Consider the following 16,813-nt stretch of genomic DNA (forward strand, 5'->3'; position numbering starts at 1 on the left):
GGTCTTTCTGCACAAAGCAGTTCGTGGTCACCTCAGCCCGTATTAATCTCCCTATCCTAGAACAAAGACTTGGCTTTGAGTCCCAGCTGAATCGCTTATTGGCTGGGTGTTGTAAGGCAAGTCAACAGACTCTCTGAGCCCCTCTTTCCTTATAGAATGGGGAGAATCCTAGTACTTAGCTCAGAGACTTCGACTCAAACTGATCGCACGTGTAAGCACTTAACCCAGAGCCAGGCATAGAAATTTTTAGTAAACAACAGATATCGTCCTTCATTATTATCATCATCGTTGTCATTGTCACGAAATAGAAATTTGGTCATCTTATGCTCTGGCTTATGTATCGTCACTGCCACCCCCCTCCCCCAGCCCCGCCTGCTTAATCAAATCCCAACTTCTTAGCATTCGCTCCCTGGCTCTCACCTACTTTTGCAGTCTTTTCTCCTATATGCTTTCTTTGATATTCCCTTAATTCTATTTTTTCTTTTAATATTTTAAAGAATATTTTCAGTTTCTTTATTTTTAAGTAATCTCTATGCTCAACATGGGGCTTGAACTCATGACCCCGAGATCAAGAGTCATGTGCTCTTCCAACTGAGCCAGCCAGACACCTGATGTTTCCTTAATTCTTCGGTCATATACCCTTAATGTCCCAATCCTTCTGCCATGGTTCTCACTGTTTCTTACAACTGTCAGGGTTTAATTGTTCCAGGCCTTTATGGGTACTTTTCGCTCTGTCTGGAATACCTGTCTCCCATCCTCAAATACCTCAGAGTCCAACTTTAGAGGACCTTCTCTGTGATGCCCTCTCCAAATTCTTGCCATTCATTCAAGAAGTATATATTGAATACCTACTGTGTGTCAGGCACTAGCCCTAGAAGCCGGGGCTTTGGCAGTGAACAAACCTTCATATGAAGGGATAAAGGTTTCTATCCTCAGGGAGCTTACATTGCTATGCAGTTTATCCAGACCAGTTTAAACTTTGTCATCTGCCTACAACGTGCTCAACACCATGCTAAGCACTGGGGGTACAAAACTGAGTAAGCCTTAACCCCTAGCCTCACAGCTATAGTCTGGTGAGAGAAGGCCTCTAAACAGATCATTCCGGGGTGCCTGGGTGGCTCAGTCAGTTAAGCGTCTGCCTTTGGCTCATGTCATCATCTCAGGGTCCTGGGATCGAGCCTCATGTCGGGCTCCCTGCTCAGCGGGGAGCCTGCTTCTCCCTCTGCCTCTCCCCCTGCCATGCGCTCTCTCTTTCAAATAGATAAGTAAAATCTTTTTTTTTTTTTTAAAGATTGTATTTATTTATTTGAGAGAGAGAATGAGAGAGAGAGCATGAGAGGGGGGAGGGCCAGAGGGAGAAGCAGACTCCCTGCTGAGTAGGGAGCCCGATGCGGGGCTTGATCCTGGGACTCCAGGATCATGACCTGAGTGGAAGGCAGTCGCTTAACCAACTGAGCCACCTAGGTGCCCTAGATAAGTAAAATCTTAAAAAAAAAAAAACCAGATCATTCCACGCATTGTGGCAAGGAGCCTAAAAATGAAGCTCAGGGTTTTGTGAAAGCAGTGAACAGGGGCGCCAGGCCCCGGCATGGGGAGGGTGAAGGAGGTCAGAAAAAGCTCTGCTGGAGAACGTGATAGAACTTCCTTGAGGGAAGACTGAGTCTTACAGTTTGAAGGTGGAATTGACAGGTTGAGCAAGGCATGGTATGGGGAGATCTGTAGGTAATTTGGGGCTGCTGGAGTTTGAAATTTTAAGGCACGGAGTGACAGGAACAAGTCCTAAAGGAGGAGGCTGGGGCCCCGTCCTGGAGGGCCTTATGAGCCGACACCAATGTGGGCGTGCTTCGCATTCATTTGTGGAAATGATTGAAAACCAATACAGCGGATGCCCAGGGCCCATCCCGAAGCCCTGAATCAGAATCCTTGCTGATGTTTATTTTTAACAGCTTAAAAGGTTTCTGATACACTCAGGGGTTTGAGTGCTTTTGCCATGGGGAGCTATTAAAGGTTTGCAAGTAGAGGCATGACTATAATTTGTGCTTTGGAAATCTCACAGTCACTCTGACCAAGTGCAGGATGGATTAGAGAGAGAGACTGGAGGTAGAGGTGAGCCGAGAGAGTTTTCTAGATGAGAGATGAAGAGAATGTGATGTCTTTGTCAGTGGAGATGTGTAGGATAGCCATCACCTGAGATCGTTCCCTACAAGAGCCCTGTTCTGTCCTCCTCATTACCCACCCAGCAAGGGCCAGGCCCAGAGAAAGTGCTTCATGAATACTGAATCAAATATGGCCGAAGGGAGTCAAGGCCCCCAAGACTCTTTTCTCCAAACAAGCTTTCTCTTTGTTCCTTTGTGTAATGGCTTTCATTCCAAATTTAAGAAAACCTTTTCCCTGCATGTCTTACTGGTGCAAATTCTGAGATTAATGTGTATTGGAATATAGCCCCCACAGTGGCTGTGGAAAGACTCTTTAAAGGTTTGATCCTATCAAGTAGAATGCGGTAGACTTTCAAAATGTTTTATTTAGCTAGTTTCTTCTTCTTTTTCAAGTGTGCATATATAATGACTACTTTGGGAAAGCCTCAGAAGAAATGTGTATTGGAAAGCAGTCCCAGGATCAGGCTGTGCATTCTTTACCTTATAGAATTGCAATTAGGGCCAGGACAAGGGGAAAAATGGGCTTCTCTGCTTGGCTTGGACTGCCTCATCAAGATCCTGTATCACCTGACCTAATGATAAAAGGTTATGAAGCTTAGAAAGAAACTAGGACATTTCTAGTACTGGTTTAGTATTTTCTCTGACCTGAGGCAAAAGTAGACAGAGACACCAAAGTGACCATTCTCTCCCTTTTGGGCCCATCTCTGTTTTTCTACCCGCAAATTGTAGTACAAGCAATTGGGTTGTAGAAAAAAATATTTCCATTTTCCAGATCCTTTAAGTTGCTTTTCAATTGTATGGTTCAGTGGCCCTTAGAAGAGAAATTTCCCCACCTCTCTTTATACTTAATGATGTTTGTTTATAGGAAGGAAGGGAGGGAGGGAGGGAGAGGGGGACAAAAAGGCAGGCTAGACCAGAGGCTCTGAAACCCTGGTTGCATGTTAGAATCACCTGGGGAGATTTTAAAAATCTTGGTACTGAGGCTGCATCCCAGATCAATTACATCTGGGGGATGTGACCCGGGCAATAGTAGCTGTTAAATCTTCCTAGATGATTCCAGGGTACAGGCAATGTTGAGGACTACCACACTAGTCAAATAAGCCCCATGTGACTATATTTTTCAAGCCCCAGATCAGGACACGAATGCTAGCTCTCATTTCTTGAGTACCTCCTCTGACAGGCACCCTAATGTATCTTACCTTTTTCTCTCAGGTCAATCCTGTTAGTTGGGTGGGGGATAGAATTCCTTTTCACTAAGGAGGAACAGAGATGGGTAGCTTGCTCTATATCCTATAGCTAAGTGTCTGCCTGACTCCAGAGTCAGCTGACTTAGCTGCCTATCAGAACAGTGTGAGAGTTGATGGAGCTTTGTGTTTCGGGTAGGAGACAATTTGAGTATTGTAAGTCGAGCATCAAAAAGTTTGAGAATTCATAGACATTTTAGTAGTGTACGGGGATAATATGCAGCAAATTGAAATCAGGAATGTCTTAAATTCAGAGACATGTGTTAGCTACACATTGTCATCTCCTGAACCTTTGAAGTTGTTGGATGCAGAAAAGGAAGCTTAAAATGGGAATAGGTATTATCATCCCCATTTTTCGGCTGAGAAAATGGAGGTTTGGCAAGATTATCACTTGCCCAGATCAGACAGCTAGTAACCAACAGAGCAGATTCTGGGGCTCACTCCCAGAGCCCATGCATGGTCTTAATCACTATACCACACTGACTCCTGACAAGGAGCTTTGAAGGGTGGGAGGGAGGTGGCATGATGGTATATTGGATAGCTTGGAAACTGGCAAAGAAAAAGGGACCAAACCCTGCCTAAAGCCTTCTGTGATTAACATGTTTTGCTAGATGATTGAATTGTCTTGAGTTACCCTATTAGATTATAGGATCTGGAAAAGAAAACTCCTATTAGAGTTTTCTTTGAGTTACTGAACCGTAATATCATATGAGAATTGTTTTTATAACATGAACATCGATGAAATCCTATGTTAAAGAAAAATTTGCCCAGAATTGTATCACCCTACATATAAAGGTATCTTCTTTGGTCCATGCTCTGCTGTATCTAGTGCATGGTGTATACAGTGTTCACACTGGTGAGTTACAATCTGGGTTACCTAACACCATATTATAAAGATTGTTCCATGCTGCTGTATAGTCTTTAAATTTGTCATTTTTGATGACTATCTTATTTCATTGAGCACTTAGTCCATCATTTAGCTAAGTCACCTATTGGGGGGCATTTGGTTTGTAATTTTTCAATATTATAAATCATAGTATTTTAAACACCTTTTTTGCATGTAATTTTTTTCTTCTATGGGGTCATTTCATTTTTTTTTTTTTGAGATTTTATTATTTATTTGAGAGAGAGAGAGAGCACAAGCCGGGGAAGGGAAGGCAGAGGGAAAGGGAGAAGCAGGCTCCCCACTGAGCAGGGAGCCCTATGTGGGACTCAATCCCAGGACCCTGAGATCATGACCTGAGCCGAAGGCAGCCGCTTAACCCACTGAGCCACCCAAGCGCCCCTACGGGGTCATTTCTTTAGGATATATCCCCAGAAAAGGGGTATTTCTCAAGTTTAATAAGGCAAAACTTTGATTTATAAAACTATGTCCTGAATATGCAAGTAAATAATAGATTATTGCCACTTTTGTTACATCAAGTGATAATGGTTACATTTTCTAGATTGAAGCAAGTTATATGAAGTTTATTATATTAGAAACTAGCCTTGGACCTCTTTGTATCCTTTTTGAAATAGAGAATTTAAGCTACTCATTTTTTTTTTTTTTTTTTGCTTTGGTTAGAGACCTGCAGCGTTCAGTCAAATGGAGTCTCACACCTGTTGCAGGTGGCTGCATCCAGCCCCGCTGCTCATCCTCTTTGCTCAGCAAGAGAGCCTGGTGATTTTTTGTTTGATAATGTGGGAGTCCTGAGATTTAGAGAATCAGTAGTCCACCTCAAAACTGACATGCTTTGCATTTTTGAGAAAGCTCCTTTGATTTGCTATAGTGTCTGGTTAACAAGGATCTTTTTCATTTTGTTTCAGGGACAGTTGGATTTTTTTCCTGTTTCTGGTTTATTACTAAAATCTACAGTGTGGTAAAAGTGGATTAAAGAATGTCTCCCAAAGGCTTCCAGGCATGTCACCACTGCTTTCGAATATATACATCTATATCTATATGAACATCTATGGAGATACATGTGTATGCTTCCTACTACACATTTTAAATATATATCACGTAAAAATCTCATTGTCTGGCCTCAGTTTGTATGACACAAAATACTGATTATGTGGAAAAAAACAGGTTGGTTTGGAAACAGGTTTATTCTAAGTAAGACTGTCCTGAAAAGATACCATAAAAAGGTTTAATTGAAAGCAATTAGAGCAAGGGAGGCACATTTCTTTAGGAAATGAAAGCTGAGCACACGGGCTTTTCAGATGAAATGTTTTTTTTTTTTTTTTTCTTTTTTCTTCATTTTGTTTACAGCATCAGAACTATTGTCAAATAAATCTTAGGTAAAATGTGAATTTTTCTAACTTACGTGGATTGTACAGACTGTATTCCACCCTTGTATTTGGATGACCATTTTATTTTATGTATTTATTTATTTTTGAGAGATTTATTTATTTTAGAGCAGGGAAGAAGGAAAGGGGGAGGGAATCTTACTTAAGCAGACTCTGCACTGAGCATGCAGCCCGACGCGGGGCTCGATCCCACTACCCTGAGATTATGACCTGAGCCGAAACCAAGGATTGGTGCTTAACTGACTGTGCCACCCAGGAGCCCCTATTTTATTTACTTTTTAAAGGAAGCTCTACGTCCAACATGGGGCTCAAACTGACAACCCTGAGATCAAGAGTCACTTGCTCTATTGGCTGAGCCAACCAGGTGCCCCTGGATGACCATTTTAACAACGCACATCATTTTTTTAAAAGTTTTTATTTATTTGAGAGAGCAAGAGAGAGCATGAATGGGGGTAGGGAGAAGAGGGAGAAACAGACTCCCCACCGAGCAGGGAGCCTGATGCAGAGCTCCATCCCAGGGCCCTGAGATTATGACCTGAGCCCAAGGCAGACGCTTAACCGGCTGAGCCACCCAGGCGTCCCTGCACATTGGTTTAGTATATAGGGTTTATGAAATACCAGGTACTGCTGTCTTATTCCTTAATTAAATCTGCACATTTCTGGTTATTGGTTGTCTTTTTCTATTTGCTGTCCTTTGGAGGCTGAGAATGTTCAAGTTTGACTTAGCTCTTCGGAACCAGTTTTCTGGGATTTATTTGCTTTGACTGAACAATAGTCAGGTGTCATAACTCCCCAAATGTCAGGAATTCGTATGACAATATTCTCCAAGCTTGCAATTTTGGGAGGCAGTCATGAAAATCATATATTTTCTGTGATACATTTTATTGATAAATATTGGCCTTGTTGAGGAAAATGTTTGAAAACTGTATATGCACAAGCTTCAATTCATGAACATTCTCAAAGCCTTCCTTAAGCTGAGGAGTACTTGTTTGTGTGTGTGGAGATCAAAGAAGCTCTGTTGCTCTTGAAGGGGAGATTGGGATGGTGAGGGATGGGGTCAGAGAGTTGCATTCTGAAGGAGAGTGGTGGGGGGAAATGGAAGTTACTAGTTGCCTCAAGGAGGAAGGTAATTACCTAGCCAGTAGGATGGCTTTGTCTATATTGAAGGATCAGGGCTCAGACCCCAGGCAAACAGACCTGGGGCCTGGAGCAGACTAGCCAGAGAGGGAGTGGCTATAGAAGGTCAAAGGTGTGTCTTGAATGGAATTTTCAGATCCTCTCTACCTTCTCCCATTCAGTCTTAAAATCAGGCCGAGCCCTAGGCCCTGCCTGAGAGGAGTAACTGCTGTTCTGAGATTCATTGGAACCAATTCCATTCTCCTCTAAATACTTTGAACTAAGCAGTGTTATAGTGAGCTTCGGGGGACTCTTCCCACTGGGTTGGCTGCCTGGGAATTTTATCTAAGCTCACAAGCCCTCCTATTTGCACTGATGGTAGTAGTTTGCTCGAAAGGCAAATTTGTTAAAAGAATGAGCTCTTGCCATTTGTGACACATGGCTGGACCTTGAGGGTATTATGCTGAGTGAAATAGGCAGAGAAAGACTGGTATCATATGATTTCACTCATATGTAGAATCTAAAAAAAAAAATGAACAAATGGAAACGGACTCATAGGTACAGAGAACAAATTGGTGGTTGTCAGTGGGGAGGGGGGTGGGGGGGGATGGGCGAAATAGGTGAACGGGATTAAGAAGTACAAACTGCCAGGTATAAAATAAATAAGTGATGGAGATGGAAGGTACAGCATAGAGAATACAGCCTATCATGTTGTAATAATGTTGTATGGTGACTAATGGTGACCATACCCATTGCGGGGAGCAGCGAGTAACCTACAGAATTGTTCAATCACTGTGTTGTCCACCTGAAACTCATATAGCATTGTAGGTCACCTATACTTCAATAGTAAGTATTAGAAAGAAATAGGACAAATTTATTTTTGCAGCCGTGTACAGGTCTCATGGCAGCCATCTTTGAACATCTTGAAATACAATGTGTACATCAGTGTTTAGCTTGATTTTGGAGTGAAAAATGGAGAAGAGCACTTTACTTTGATTGAAACGGAAATGAATAGCTCCCTGAGCCTCTGAGCATGGGCCATGAATGCCACTCGGGAAGCATGAGCTGTGCAATTCCTTGAACTGCTGATGAGATGACAGAAGAGCCACTAGCAGGTCAAGCACGTCAGCTCCGGAGGAACTAGGGGGCTCTTACGTTGTAGACATATTTGACTGTCTCGTCTGTGTCCTGTGTGTGCATGTGTCATGGCTGGTGTTCAAGGTATAATTTTCTCACCCTGGGGCTCGGGGGAACGTGCGCCCGCCCTCCTGTTCTGGAAACCCTGGTGAACTGGGGCTGAGCTGAGGTGGCTGGAACTGGGTTGTGCCAAGGGAGGTGTCCTGGTCATGGGTAGTGGGGTGGTAGGGGCAGGAGCCCAGTGGAGGTGACCTGGTTGCTGGGCAGTATTGTTTCCTAAAATGGAAGGCTACTCCTTCCCCTCCCCCTGGTCAGACCTCATGGCCTTGGGAACCCCACAAACCACCTGGCCCTTTTCCTACTCTGCCCACCCCACTGTCACTTTGAAATCCTTTTCATTCATAGAGGACTGAGGCACATGCCCCTCTTCCAGCAAGGCCATCAAGATGGCTCCCCCATCCCGTTCATTATTTCTTGTATTGGGACAGCACAGTATGAAATCTTGGAGCCCCTATGTTCCATCCTACCATGTCATACAGTTAGTTTATCCTGTCTCCTCCCTTCCAGCAAGACAGAACGCATGGAGACCTAGTTGTGTGTCTTCCTCACTGTTTTCCCACTGAGCCCGGCATAATAACCAGATACGCACATTAAAATTAGACTTTATTTAGCATATTTAAGAAGAATACCAAGGACAGATTAACAGCACCTATTTAAGAAACACAAACATTACTTAAGAATATTTAGTTAAGCCACAAACATCAATCTCTCTGCCTTCCCCAAGCAGGAGTCCATTATTCCTGTCCTGCAAAAAAATGCATTGTAACCATTTTAGAAAGGATCCAATTAAAACCAACCAATATATGAAACCTTGTCCTTGGGCAGAGTCTCTGAGACTACTGGCCCGTGTAACAGTATTGATTTATGAATTTGACTGGGGTGTGAAGGGGTTTCTCTTCTTGCTGGGGCAGGAGGGTAAAGCCCACCCCTTTTGTGCACCTGAAGGTAAGTTGTGCCAAGGGGAGCTTGGCCCCAGGATCGTAATGTGGCAATCCTTTGAAAAGGCACTTTTAAATTACAAATGTTTTTTTTAAAGGAAAAGGAAAATTTTAAATTCAAAATGGAACATATTAAAGAGATCTGCTTTTGACTGAATGCATCTTTCTATGGTTTTCAGTCTCAAAGCAAATAAAGTTTGATTTTAAAGGCAGTTTCAGAAATTACTCAATGAGGGTATATGTATATACATAGTCTTCTGTTTTCATAGGTTTGTTTTAAAATATAATAAACTCATAGTTCTCTCTTTTTCGTCTGATGCAAATGTTGTTGATACATGACTGTAATATTCTCAAACACCTTAGCTGCGAACCCCGGAGGAGTCCCACTACGTTATTTACCCATCCGTGCTCTAGCTCATCTCTCAGGCAACCGATCAAAGGAACAACCCAGAGCAACCTTTTTCTGGGTTTGGGTGCTGCTCTAGCCATGGGGGGATGGGCACAATATAGATCTGCTAAATGTGCATCCTGTCAGTTCACAGTCAAGTACTGGTTGGGTCTTGAGAGTACAGTATTTTTTTTTTTTTTAATCCTGCCAACAGGACTCCAATAGCCTCTCCTGGGGTCTGTGCTCTTTGAAGGGGGAAAGGATTGTCTTTTTTGATTTTGCATTCTGTACATTCACCCTAATGGACAACAGGCATACCAGTGCCAAGCATGTTGTGGAGAACCGCCGGGGAGGACTTCAGCCGAGATGATTAATTCACACTAATGATCAGCTGTACCAGAATAAGTTCTCCCCTGTCAGAGACTACCAGGGACTTAAGGGATGAAAGGCACCTGTTACCTGCTACCCCACCTTGGAGCCATCTCACACAGCCTGTAGTATACACTTTACAAATGAAATTGTAAAAACGAATGTACTATGTTCTACTTCAGAAACGGACCAAGGTGTGGGTCACACATAAAATTGTGCATGCATTGTATTAACTTTACATGTACGAACTATCCATTGTTGAGGATGACACTATCTATGAACACATACATCTAATATCTAGCACCTTATCTCCAAGAACACTGGTATTTTATATACAGTTACAGCTTAGATTTAGGAGAACTACCACAGAAAGGAATACACCACTGAAACAGACCAAAATATCAAATTTGTAACATTAAAGTTGTAACACAGATGAAGCAGGGTGGGGAATCCACTCAACTTTAAAGCACCAAGCTAAAACCAATCTTGTTTTCGTCTACAGTTTGGAACAAGGGAGATCCAGTAATGAGTCTTCAAACATAGCGAGCCTCTCGTGAGTGTAGAAATTATGTGGTTTCCTCTCGGTGTGTGTACTTTGAGATCTAAGAGCTTTGGGAGGCAATGATGGGAACATTTGATTCCTACTGGCAACCTTCATTTTTACCTCGAGGATTCTTATTCTACTTACCAAAGAGCAGTGAACTTGCCAGTGACGTGGCAATCAGTGGTCAAGTTCAGTGGACTGTAGCTTTCCTACTTCTTCCTCCAGCCAGTCTTGTTGCTTTTAGCAGAAGACTGCTGTAAGCAAGCTGGGCATTTGCCATCGAGGAAGAGATCCTTTGTAAGTAACTGGAAAGAATTTATGACAAGGGCTTCTTTTCTTTTCAAGTTTTAGGCTATGGTCTGCTATCTGAAGCTCACTGCTTCCATCTCCTTGTGCCTAAGCTGGGAGGGGCTTTGAGGGGGGTCAAGAGCACCTGTCCAGCCCACAGAAGACGAGAGAGACAGAGATAAGGAGGGAGAGGGTTAAAAGCCATGACTGACCAGATTTTCTCTCCTTATCTTGGTAACTGGCTGGCAGCCAACTGTTCCTTTAATCTTTTGTCTGCTCTAGAAGGAAAAGACATTTTGCTTAGAGAAGCCTCTCCTGACAGCATGGGGTTTGTCTTAAAGAGGAACACAGCAAAAAAACAAAACAAAAACAAAAACAAGAAACCAAAAGACAACAACCAAAAAAAGCCATCATGAGGGGCAAACACTTCTTTTGTTTTTTTGTTTTTTTTCCCTCAAAATATGGGGGAGGGCAGTTGTGAGAGAAAAAACCAGTCCAGTAGTTTAAATTGTTATTCTCTGTGTTTCATCCCAACAACCTCTGAAGGTTTTATTTTGGAGAGTTCCAATTACCAGATGATGCATAATTCTTCTCTTCCAAGTGGTGTATTTCAGGCATTTTTAAGAGCATTTTGGCAAAGTCTAAGAAAGAACGCCTAGTTTAATCTTGGAAATTATTCTTCAAGGTAGTACGAAAAAAATCTTTTGAAGTAACTTTAGCTTAATTAGCTAATTATGTATAAAATAAGGCAATGTTAGGCACCTTATCATTTTATAGGTAAAAGATTTTTTAGTGTTTTTATTTTTCCTGCTGCAATCAGTGGACAGTATCTACAGGACTGAAGGTGTCCCCAAAGATGGGTTGTATTGGGTGCTTTTTGGGTAAGAAATGAGGTGCCTACCTCCTCCTAAGCTATAAAATGGCACTTTTCCTTACCTGTTGAATTTGAAGTTGATATCCCGTCATCTCTAAATTGGACTGGAGTTGGGGAGGAGACAGAAAAATACCTTTTACTGCTGCTCACTCCTACCTTTCACTTCTCTCCCCTGCTTCCACGGGCCCCCAGGTTCCTGCAAATCTGTCAGCTCTGGGTGCGGGAGGGGACGGGCCAGCGGGGCAAGGGGAGGGAGGGGGAGTGGGACAGGTGGAGGCAGGGGCCTGCCGGCAAGAGGTAGGCAGGGAGCTGCTCTTTGTGGTGTCTTCCAGAAGATGGACCCTTGAATCACAGAAGCCATGGAAGCCCAAGGCTTGCTCCTTATTATTGCCTTCCCAAGCTTTTTGAAATTGGTATGTTAGTGAAAGCACCTGTGACTCCTTGGCAAACTAGATGCTTTATTATTTTTAAATAAGGAAATCATTAAATTGGAAATCACATCATTTCAAAGTCTGATTTGTCTGGCCCCTGTACTTTAATGGGATTTTTACTGCACATATGAAGTGGCCTTGGCAAAAGAATACATCCTTTAAAAACATTTAGGGAATGCTATTGCACATGAGGATCTGTGAGGCTAATGATGACTTTTTTGTGTGCTTTCAGATTTTTAAATGACAAAACAGTATGTGCAGTAAAACCTCATTAGGTTGATAGTGTTCTATTCAAAAGAGCACAAAATTTAAAGCAGTTGCTATCTCGAGCTAACCAGAGGCCCTATTGTTCATTAAGTAGAAAATGTCAGCAAAGCAGAGTGCTCTTAATTCAAAAGTCCTCTTTTCCAGTCTCCTAATTTTCAAAAGGTTTTCACCTTTGAAAAATCCAATTTGCTGTAAGAACAGACAATGACTAAAATAGGGAAAAGAGGAACTTTATAAAGGAAATTGGTGAGTCTTGGTGGCCAGGAGAATGTTGCGTGTGCTGTTAAGTGAACTTACCACACTCGGACAGGCTCTGGTTCCATTTTGATTTGGGATTTTGGCAAACAATTTTCTCTGATACACTTTGAAGGGGTTGAGCTTTAAAAAATAAAACAAGAAGTTCAGTTTCAACAAAATATTTGGAGACACGTGTGTTGGAAATCCTGTTTCCTACCCAGGTAAGCATTTCTACTCAAAGGACAGGCTCTCGCTACTTTGAACTGTTTTGACCATGACAGACCTTCAAGGCGATACCCTTCCCCCCACTAAGAGGCCTGGTCACACGGGCCATTTCTCCACCCAGATATCCTTTGAGGACAGGTCACTATGAGAGTTTGGCAATAAATTGGCATAATAAATTTATGACTATTAATTCACTTTATACATTTTAGTAGAAAAATAAAGGATAGTGCAAGGGGAAATTTCAGCCCACACTTCTTGTCTGAATTACCACATGTTCCAGGGTAATGAGGTTGGAATTGATAAGATTTTTACGGACACACTGAGTCCCGTTTGCATCTATACCCCTCTCCTTTCCTAAATTCTGAACGTGGCAATCCCAAGTTTCCACGCAGACTTATTCATAGCCCACATAAATTGCTGTTTACCTCTCCCCCTTGGAGAAGCTCATGTTGGAATCTGTGAGGAGGAAGAGATAAAAAAATTCAGTGAGTTGGTCCTTTACATGAATGAAATTTGAGTTCTAATATAGATATGGTAATCACACAAGAATGAGGCTAAACTCTGAATATGGCCATCTTTATGTACAACCACCCGATGAACCATTTTTCAACCAAATACCCCCTCCTCTCCTTCCACCCGTATTAATGTTGGCTTTCTGCATGAACAGTTGACTGGCCATGGAGTTGCTTTAATTTGATCATCAGGAGGATCAAAAGCACTGTCTTGACCATTTGGGGGGTCCATGTTTATTTGGTCATGTCAATGTGGTCTGTGCCCTCAGAAATACACAGGCATATCCTGACCCGAAGTGATTTTGGGGTTTGAGATGTGAAAGAGCCTTCCTCTATATTGACCCTGGGGATAATTTAGGTATTGTAAAGTCTTTGCCAAAGCAATGTATTTCAGTAGCAATACTTAGGATATGTCTGACCTGAATGCTTTCGTTTAGGATTGTTTGAAATAGGTCAGATGCTTGCCAGGTATTGTGAAACCACTGTCTCTGCTATTTCTGACTCTCTTGTATTTCTCTTCCACATCTGCAGGGAGCTTAAAGGCTTTAGAGAGAGCCACAGGTGGAAAAGACACATGGGTGTGCCTGGAGGAAGGAAAATGTTTAGCCTGCCTTACTTGCTCCCCACGTGGAGATCATGTCACTTGTCTATGATCCCACGGACACAAAAGAGATTTCTAATGAGCATATCACTCTTCATTGGCAGTGTGAGTTTTGTAAACTTTTGGCCACTCCCAGTCACGTTTCTTTTTTTTTTTCTGGAAATACTGTTTGACCCAAAAGGCCTATTTGGGAACCCCCACACCCCCACCCCCGAACAAGTGACTGGCAGAGGAGATTTGGAGGATTCTTATGAGCATCCCAATTCAATCACAAAGGGAAAATTGTAAAATTGTGGCATGCCTTCCGTCTCACTATTATTCGAATAGGAGACAGAAAATAGTTTTAGTGTCAACTGACAATTTTTCATTTGCGTGGAATGACCTGGGTCCCAGCCCCAGCACAAACCCAGGGTTTTACGGAAAAGAGCCAACTGTTTAGCCTCATGGATGTGTGTTATTTCTCTACCTTTTCCCTTGGACTACCTTCCCATTTCAAACATGCCCTGATATTCTGTTCTGCTTTTCTGGATCCCTTTTGAGGATCTAGAAACCTTCTTGGTATTTTAACTACACGATGCTCTTTGCCTTAGTTTCCATAATAGTCTTTACACCAGATCGTGGGTCTCTTCAGTTTAGAACTTGACTCGTCCATTGATCAGTCAGTGGGGTTCTGCTTCTTGGGCTCCATGAATGATTTGGTCCGCTGCTTTTCTTTCAGTTGAACACAGGCTGTAGCCCTTACCCATAATCTCTTCACCTGAGGGCCTAAAAGTCCTTAAGTTCACAGGCATCATCTTCCTTTTTCCTCAGAGCAAAAGCTGACACGCTGTAGCTCTGGGGAGACAGACAAAGGTCCAAAGTGGATAGCCCTTGTTGCTTTAAGAAATTTAGAGCCTAATACTTTTTTGGGGGAAAATTTCAGTCAGAATCCTCAAGTCTGTGCTTTGAGGGACACACTTCTAAGGGAAAACTCCAGTTCCTACCTCTTCCATATATTTCTCTATCTTGTGGCGAGAAGAATGTGTGCAAGGCCTTGCCTGAAATGGTATGGGTTGGCATCACCGGGATTGGGGGCGGTCCACGGAAAACAGCACTGCTCCTGTTTGTGCACTGTGCACGGTTCAAGCTTTGCCTTCGAACTAGCTTCAAGGCGAAATGGCAGAATCATGGGAAGGGATGGTCTTGCCTTCGGTCCCACCCTCTGTGCCGGCTTCTGTTCCCGGCAGGTCTGGGTGGCTGTCTTCTTTTGGGGGCTTTTCCTTGCAGAAGAACTTCTTCAGCATATCCTGGATTTCCTTCTTGATGGTCTTGTGCATGTAGCCATAGATGTACGGGTGGATGCAGCACTGCAGGAAGAAAAGCCAGATGATGATGGTGATCACCCACTGGGGTACCCTGGTTTGGACATCCACCCACACGGCCAGGACCGCTAGGAAGCAGTAGGGCCCCAGAGACAGCACGTAGGAGAAAATGATGAGGAAGATCACTTTTGCAGCTTTGCACTCGTAGCACCTGGGCAGAGGAGGGTCGCTGGTGCTGTTTCGGCGACTGGGCGGGAGACTCTCCGGGATGTTCACGGCCTCGATGTCATCCTCACTGAAATTGATGGCTTCTTCGCCAAACTCCATGTCATCTTCACCCAGGTCGATGTTGCACTGGCCTTCCTCCATGCGGCCCTTGTCTGCCTTCAGGCTGCCCTGTTCCTTGCCCTCCGCGCTGCCTTCCCCGGCCACCGAGCTGCTTTCTCCGACCCCCTCGCTGCCCTTGGCGGCCGTGCTCCCCGCACTGCTCTCCACGCGCCCTTCCTTGGCCTCCACGTGGCCCTCCTGGACCTTGACCTCACCTCCATGCTGGCCACGGAACGCATCCTTCCTCTCTCCCTCTTCATCCTCATTCTCCACACGGTCCTTGGCGCGAACCTCCAAGCTGTGGCTCTTGACGTTGTACAGCAGAGCGTGCTGCCGCCGGGCCGCACCGAACACCACGGAGTAGCAGGCAATCATGACCACCAGCGGAACGATGATGAAGGACACCACGCTGAGAATGGTGTAGCTGGGGCTGGCCCCCCAGATCATGGAGCAGAGGGCATTGCGCTGGTCAAAGGCAGCCTGGCCCCAGCCGTAGAGAGGGGGTGTGCTCTGCAGGATGGCCACGATCCAGGTGCCGTAGAGGAGCATGTACCCCCGGCGCGGGGTCATCTTGGCGGGGTAGGAGAGGGGGTGGATGATGGACAGGTAGCGATCCACGGACACCACCACGATGGTGTTGACACTGGCAAAGGCGAACAGGTGAGTGAGGCTCACCAGGGCGGTACAGAAGTGGCTGTTGAGGGGCCAGAAGAGAGGCACGGAAGTGGCCACCACCCAGGGGGCCACGAGCGAAATCTGCAGCAGGTCAGTGACGAGGAGGTTAAAGATGAAGCGGTTGGTGACCTGCAGCAGCTGCGGCTTGCGCTGCAACACGAGCGCCAGCACTATGTTGCCGACGAAGGAGGCGGTGAGGAAGATGAGCAGCACGCTCGAGCGGATGATGCCGTGAGCCAGGCTGATGGGCATTTTGGAAAGGGGCACGCACGTGTGGCTGCTGTTGCTCTCGCGGGTGCTGTTGGTGCAGGTGGACGTCATGGCGGCGGCGGGCGGGCCGCACGGGCCGTGGCCAGTGCCTGTGCCGGGGCCGGAAGAAACACCCGGGGCCGGGTTAGTCACCCCGCTTCGGGGACCCCGCCCTCCCCGGGGCCCCCGCGCCGCCTTGGCCCGCGGGAGGGCAGTTTCTCCGCACCTCCTCTTACTCTCCCGGTCCCTCCGCTCCGCTCTCTCTCGGGGTCTCGGGGCTTGCCCCCCCTCCCCGCACCCGCCGCTCCCGCGGGCGTGCGCGCGCTGCGTCTCTCCCACATCGTCTCTGCGTCTCGCCCGCGATCTCTGGCGCTGGCGCATGCGCGCGCGCTGTCTCATGCCCGCGCGCTGTCTGCCTGTTTACGTGTCGCTCTCTCCCCCCAGTGTCCCTCACTAGCGCCCTTGCCCTGTCGCTCTTGGGGGTCTGTGGCCGTGTCTCACCGTCCTTCTCCAAGTCTCTCGCCCGGGTCTCTCACTCTGTCTCCTGTCTCTCCTTCCCAGTCTCTCGCTAGCACGTGCGCGCAGTCG

The 16,813-nt window shown here is 45.1% G+C and overlaps 2 protein-coding genes across 3 annotated transcripts in view; one reads left to right on the forward strand and one right to left on the reverse strand.

The window, feature by feature from the left end:
- The window catches only part of LOC123839772 (transmembrane 9 superfamily member 2-like), a 78,052-nt gene extending 72,658 nt beyond the window's left edge, over positions 1–5,394 (forward strand). For both annotated transcript variants that reach the window (XM_045869554.3, XM_064574860.1), the window contains one exon: positions 5,207–5,394. In XM_045869554.3, the coding sequence (XP_045725510.1) occupies positions 5,207–5,274 (68 nt within the window). In that variant the 3' untranslated portion in view covers positions 5,275–5,394. The remainder of the gene's footprint in view (positions 1–5,206) is intronic.
- Positions 5,395–14,818: 9,424 nt separating this feature from the next.
- On the reverse strand, positions 14,819–16,297 carry GPR101 (G protein-coupled receptor 101). Its single transcript, XM_045869660.1, has one exon. The coding sequence runs from the start codon at positions 16,295–16,297 to the stop codon at positions 14,819–14,821; it is 1,479 nt and encodes a 492-aa protein (XP_045725616.1).
- Positions 16,298–16,813: the final 516 nt, after the last annotated feature.

The sequence above is a fragment of the Mirounga angustirostris genome, unplaced genomic scaffold, assembly GCF_029215605.1.
Source record: "Mirounga angustirostris isolate CCGP_5_RB_7025 unplaced genomic scaffold, mMirAng1.0.hap1 SCAF_11, whole genome shotgun sequence".
NCBI lineage: Eukaryota > Metazoa > Chordata > Mammalia > Carnivora > Phocidae > Mirounga > Mirounga angustirostris.

Excerpts from the sequence above, each read along its gene's own strand:
- GPR101 (XM_045869660.1), bottom strand. The coding sequence starts at position 16,297 with ATGACGTCCACCTGCACCAACAGCACCCGCGAGAGCAACAGCAGCCAC.